This window comes from Engraulis encrasicolus, chromosome 18, assembly GCF_034702125.1.
Source record: "Engraulis encrasicolus isolate BLACKSEA-1 chromosome 18, IST_EnEncr_1.0, whole genome shotgun sequence".
Classification (NCBI taxonomy): Eukaryota; Metazoa; Chordata; class Actinopteri; order Clupeiformes; family Engraulidae; genus Engraulis; species Engraulis encrasicolus.
In genome coordinates this window covers 5549271-5555270 of record NC_085874.1, presented here as the reverse complement: position 1 = coordinate 5555270, position 6000 = coordinate 5549271, and the positions used below count along the sequence as shown (strand labels likewise).

At 43.5% G+C, this 6000-nt stretch overlaps 1 protein-coding gene across 3 annotated transcripts in view; it reads right to left on the bottom strand.

Annotated features, from left to right (window-relative positions):
• Window positions 1-972: 972 nt before the first annotated feature.
• cep85l (centrosomal protein 85, like) overlaps window positions 973-6000 on the bottom strand; it is a 97828-nt gene continuing 92800 nt past the window's right edge. For all 3 annotated transcript variants that reach the window (XM_063222860.1, XM_063222862.1, XM_063222861.1), the window contains 2 exons: window positions 2025-2211; window positions 973-1589 (listed from right to left, as the gene is read on the bottom strand). In XM_063222860.1, coding sequence (XP_063078930.1) covers window positions 1429-1589; window positions 2025-2211 — 348 coding nt within the window. In that variant the 3' untranslated portion in view covers window positions 973-1428. The remainder of the gene's footprint in view (window positions 1590-2024; window positions 2212-6000) is intronic.

Genomic DNA, 6000 nt, shown 5'->3' with positions numbered 1-6000 from the left:
TATATGACTACAACATTTCCTGATTATTGATACTAACAAGCTAACTGAAACATAACGTTGTTTGTTATACTTTTTTCTTTTCTTTATTATTTTTTTTTTTACAAAACACCTGGTGTTAAGCAGAGTTGTTGTCTTAGTGCTAATATCACAGAGAACAGACACAACCTCTGTTTAAGTGGCTGAGGAAGATTTTTGCTATCCTGTGTTGCTTGCTGCTCGTCTTAACACAATTATTGGATCTCACATTCCTAGATTTCACAGCCAGTAACAAACGTAAAACATACCCAAAACACGCACGCATGCACGCACGCACGCACGCACGCACGTTCGCACGCTCGCACACACACATTCAGGGTTAGGGTCATGTTTTGAGCATGCTGGGCCTTGGGAGCGTGTTGTCGGGAGGAGAGAGTGGTATAATTGAGAGTGGAGAGACGTGTTGCCACATCGGCCTGCGACTGTCAACACAAGTGGCGAGGATGTACAGTAATGGAGGGAGAAACCATGGCGACGGTATTCCTTGGTGGCCTGACAGACAGCAAGATGGAGGAGGACTCAAAGAGGACTTTGACGGACGGGCAGGCACTTTACAGATTAACACTGGTACACTTTCATTTCCTACTGGCCCTAGTGGGACTAGGTTTTAAAAATAAAAACACATTTATCCTCCCCAGTAAAAACATTTTCCACATGGGCCTATGTTTTTTTTTTCCTTTTAAAAAGGGGCCATTTTCCTTAAAAACATTTACACCAGTTCCCTTTTTTTCACAGAGACAGACAAACTGGGCCAGAGCGAAGACACACTCTCACCCATAAGTATGACAAATCCCTTAAAGATAATAAATAAAACAGAAAAATATTGTAGGTATACATCTATACAACTTGGGGAAACAAAGTATAAAAACAAAAGACACGCACGCACGTGCACGCACACGCACACACACACACCGCTTGACAAATTCCCTCTTTCTGCTGACAGAACAACAACAAAACCTAAACCAAAAACAAAAACCTAAAGCGTGATGACCCTCTCATGAACCTTGTCAAAGCTTGTTCACAGCCAGGCCTTTAACATTCAGTAGTCTGAGTATTCAGTTGGCGCAACCTAGCATGGACATCTCTCTGTACATTTTCTTTGTCTCTTTGCTCAGGGTGTTCCCATTTTATTCCCTTCTTTGTTTTTAGAACGTCTTTGTAAATTGGTATTTTTTGACGCACATACACACACAAAGAAACAAACTAAACAAAAATAAAATGGGGGAAAAAAATATAAAACAACACCCTGAGGATAAGGAGGGGTTCGAGTCAGAGTGGGGACTGGCCAGAGGAGGACGGAGGATGATCATGAGGATGATGATGATGATGGCGTTGGTGGTGGTGACACTTTGGGACGGGTGCAGTTAGGACGGGATGGGGGCGGGGGTGGTGTCACTGTGTGACGCAGTTGTCCCCCATGTCCTGGGCGTAGCGGTCGGAGATGAGGGTGCGCAGGTCGTCGATGTCCTTACGCAGCTGACACACGTCACGAAGCTTCGCCCGGAGGCCATCCTCATCCGGCACCTCGATCTCCTCGCCCGATATACCCATCGCTGGAGAAGAGAGAGAGGGGGAGAGAGAGAGAGAGGGAGAGAGAGAGAGGGAGAGAGAGAGAGAGAGAGAGAGAGAGAGAGAGAGAGAGAGAGAGGGAGAGGGAGAGAGAGAAGAGAGAGAGGGGGAGAGAGAGAGAGAGGGAGAGAGAGAGAAAGATTTAACAGTCATTAATTAAGAGAGATTTGTGTGTGTTTCGTGAACATGAGTGTGTGCAATTTTGTGTGATTGCTCTCACATTTGACAGATTGATTGATTGACAGAGTGTTAGAGTTGTGTGTGTGTGTGGGGGGGATTGAGAGAGAGAGAGAGAGAGAGAGAGAGAGAGAGAGAGAGAGAGAGAGAGAGAGAGAGAGAGAGAGAGAGTGTAAGTGTGTGTGTGTGTGCATGCGTGCATGGGCGTGAGTCTCTGCGTCCACAGTCCCAGGTCCACTCACATTTGATGCCGAGCAGCAGCGTGAGGTTGGGCTCCTTGCCCTGGGCGCGGTGCGACAGGATGCTGCACAGGGCCTTGAGGTCCAGCAGGCATAGGGACATCTCCTTCAACAGGGGGCCCGCCTCCTGCACCACGCCCCCGGGGCTCCTCGGGCCCAGCACACACCCCTCTCCCACCTGCCTCTGGTTCTACAGGAGGAGGAAGATAGAGGAAGATGGAGGGAGAGGGAGAGAGAGAGAAAGAGAGGGAAGCAGAGAGAAAGAGAGAGAGGGGGGGGGGAGAGAAAAGTTTCAATGAGCATCAATAGAAGAGCCTATTCATTTCACTCACAGTTAATTCAATTAGTATTTCAGAGCATTCACCCATTCAGCACCTGCTTCTGGTTCTAGATAAGATATAACACCCACATTAGATTAATAAAAAAGGAATATTACAGAGAGTTATCCAACGCTAATAGGGTGGTACTCTTCTTGCATTTCAAACTAAGACATATCTCGAAATGAAACGATCCTGTGGCTACCAAGAGACTGACAACGGACAAATCACTTTTGAGTATTTCAATGACGAAAACTCTGAAAGCCAGCAAGCTGTCTTTTTTAAGTGAGGAATAAAATAATAATATAAAAGCACAAGAGAGTCCTTGTGCACAAGCCCTCAGCAATGCAGGTGCAGGTGTGAGGCAGGAGAAGGTGAATCAATGAACAAAATTCAAGAGACACCGCACACTGCTTACTTTTCTTTACTTTATTTCTTGGGAAATAAAGTAAAGAAAAGTAAGCAGTGTGCAGTATCTCTTGATTTTTTGTTCAATAATAATAATTTACTGTATACATTTTCATAGGTATTATTTGTATAGGTATTATTAGACCAATAACACAATATTGTCGTTAAAATTCAAAACATCTGTTTAAAACAAGCAAACAGATAAAACACGCACAAAAAAGTGGGTAATACACAAGTTCAAACACATACGGATGGATGCAGACAGACAGGCCTCATACACTATTCAGGCGTGCATCATTAGCCAGCTGCTAGCGCTACTGCTGTGAACAACGGTGAGCTTCAGTTGGCATTCATTCATTTTTCAGACAGACTGCCGTGCACGAGCAGGAGTGGCGCTGGATAATGACACTGAGCGGATCAGCTCGGACAGAGAGAAGGGTTTAGTGGTGTTTGGGCTCATGCACTTACTAAAGGTGGTTGTGTAGATTAAGATACTAAATAATTTTCATCACTTTCTTGTTAGTAGTACACATTTAAATGATTATCCATCGTATTCGATTTGGTAGGGTTCCACAAAACTTAATATTACATGAAAAAGTGGCAGTTACTCTTAGCTCATAAAACACTGCATGACATCATGTTGGGGACTGGAGACCCAAGATTCTACAGTATAGGCTCTCTGCTGAGGAGGAGTCCCCAATGAGACATCATCACTAAAATCCGTTTACAAAAATACACATTAATACATGGTGTCTACCACACCATTTCAGAGAATTTCTCGATGGTATACATAGTGGAGTGCTTTAAGCACCTATTAATCATCAGTGGTAGTTCACCTGCACAACCACTGACTAATGTCAGAGACTTAACAGCCTTGTGCACAACTTAGTTGGATTGAGATCGAACTGAAATGTGTTTTTTGCAAGAAGACTATTCGTGTCAGATATGTGTGGAGTGATTCTGCCATGACTGTCTTTCTCTCCATCTCTCTCTGTGTGTGTGTGTGTGTGTGTGTGTGTGTGTGTGTGTGTGTGTGTGTGTGTGTGTGTGTGATATGGAGAAGGCAAGTGTGTGTGGTATGGCATTATGTATAGTACAAAAAAGGTGTGCAGAAAGCACACTGTGCTATCGACTATACATGCACATCGACTGTGTTGTTGGTTGTCATGAGGGAGACGAGTCTTTCAGTGAAGCCAAAATCCGTTGGTGTGTATTAGATCACTGGTCTTCACTCAAGAACTGTTATATCAACCAAGACAGACACACAACATAGGGCCATTAATTTGGAGAGGAACTGAGGCAGTAAGAAGGTATTGATGGGCAGCAGACAAGAGCGAGAAAGAGAAAATGAGAGAAATAGAGACATGAAGAGAGAGCAGAAGATGGAGAGAGAGAGAGAGAGAGAGAGAGAGAGAGAGAGAGAGAGAGGGAGGGAGAGAGAGAGAGAGAGAGAGAGAGAGAGAGAGGGAGGGAGAGGGGGATGTAAACTTTTGATCGGGTAATTTGGGTAGTTTGTGTTGTGATTATGAACATTACTGAAAGAGTAAATACAGGACATGGGTAATTATTGTCTTCAGCCAGCTAGCAATGAGTGAAAAAAGGTTTGTGCAGTCATTCACATTGTACGAGAAATCGGCAACCAAGCATATACAGTATTCTGCCATACAGTGCCCTCCACAATTATTGGCACCCCTGGTTGAGATGTGTTAAAAGCCTTAAAATAAATTCAGTGTTTATTGCAGAAGAATACTGTCACACTGAAAATTGTAGGAAAATGTAGCCTTCAACTCAAATGAATTGTAAGAAAATAAAAAAATCCCTGACTAAAAAATAATTATTTTTCATTAAATCACCTGTTCCACAATTATTGGCACCCTTAACAATTCCCAGGAAATAAATATAATTGAAGCATTTCTGTCATTTCTACAGTAGTTTACAAAGTTTACCAGAGTATGTAGGAACATTTAATTAGTAATTCATCACTTCCTGCTTCCCTGGGGTATAAATATGACGTGACACGAGGCCATTTCTCTTATCCACTCTTAAACATGGGAAAGACAAAGGAACACAGCATACAAGTGAGGCAGATGTGCGTCGACCTTCACAGGTCAGGCAGAGGCTACAAGAAGATTGCCACTCAACTGCAGCTGCCCATATCCACTGTGAGAGGAATAATTAAGAAGTTCAAAACAACTGGAACAGTGGTAAACAAGCCTGGACGAGGATCCGAATTTATTTTGCCACCACGCACAGTGAGGAGGATGGAAAGAGAAATCAAAAGATCTCCAAAGCTTACTGTTACAGAATTACAACAAATGGTAGCATCCTGGGGTCACAAAGTCTCCAAATCAACCATCAGGCGCTGTCTACACACCAAAAAGCTGTTTGGGAGGCATGCACGGAGAAAACCTTTCCTCACTCACAATCATAAACGCAAACGTCTGGAGTTCGCCAAGCGGTATTGGGGCTTCAACTGGGACCGTGTGCTTTGGTCAGATGAGACCAAGATTGAGCTTTTTGGCAACAAACACTCTAAGTGGGTCTGGCGTGCCACGAAAGATGCGCATGCTGAAAAGCACCTCATACCCACTGTGAAGTATGGGGGTGGGTCAGTGATGCTGTGGGGCTGTTTCGCTTCCAAAGGCCCTGAGAACCTTGTTAGGGTGCATGGCATCATGAATGCTTTGAAATACCAGGACATTTTAAATCAAAATCTGTTGCCCTCTGCCCGAAAGCTGAAGATGGGTCGTCACTGGGTCTTTCAGCAAGACAATTACCCTAAACATATGGCCAAATCTACACAGAAATGGTTCACCAGACACAAAATCAAGCTCCTCCCATGGCCATCTCAGTCTCCGGACCTCAACCCCATTGAGAACCTGTGGGGTGAGCTGAAGAGGAGAGTACAGAGTAGAGGACCCAGGTCTCTGGATGATTTAGAGAGATTCTGCAAAGAGGAATGGCTGAAGATCCCTCTTTCTGTCTTTTCCCATCTTGTGAAACATTATAGGAGAAGATTAGGTGCTGTTTTGTTGGCAAAAGGGGGTTGTACAAAATATTAACACCAGGGGTGCTAATAATTGTGACACACATTATTTGATGTCAAATAATTATTTCTTTATGTGGGATTTTTTTCCCCACTGAATAAATGCACTTGTATTGAAGGTTGGATTTTTCTCTTTTTTTCCATTAAAGTCCCATATTGTTTAGAAAAAAAATAAAATAATTGGAAGCTAAAAAACACATCTCAACCA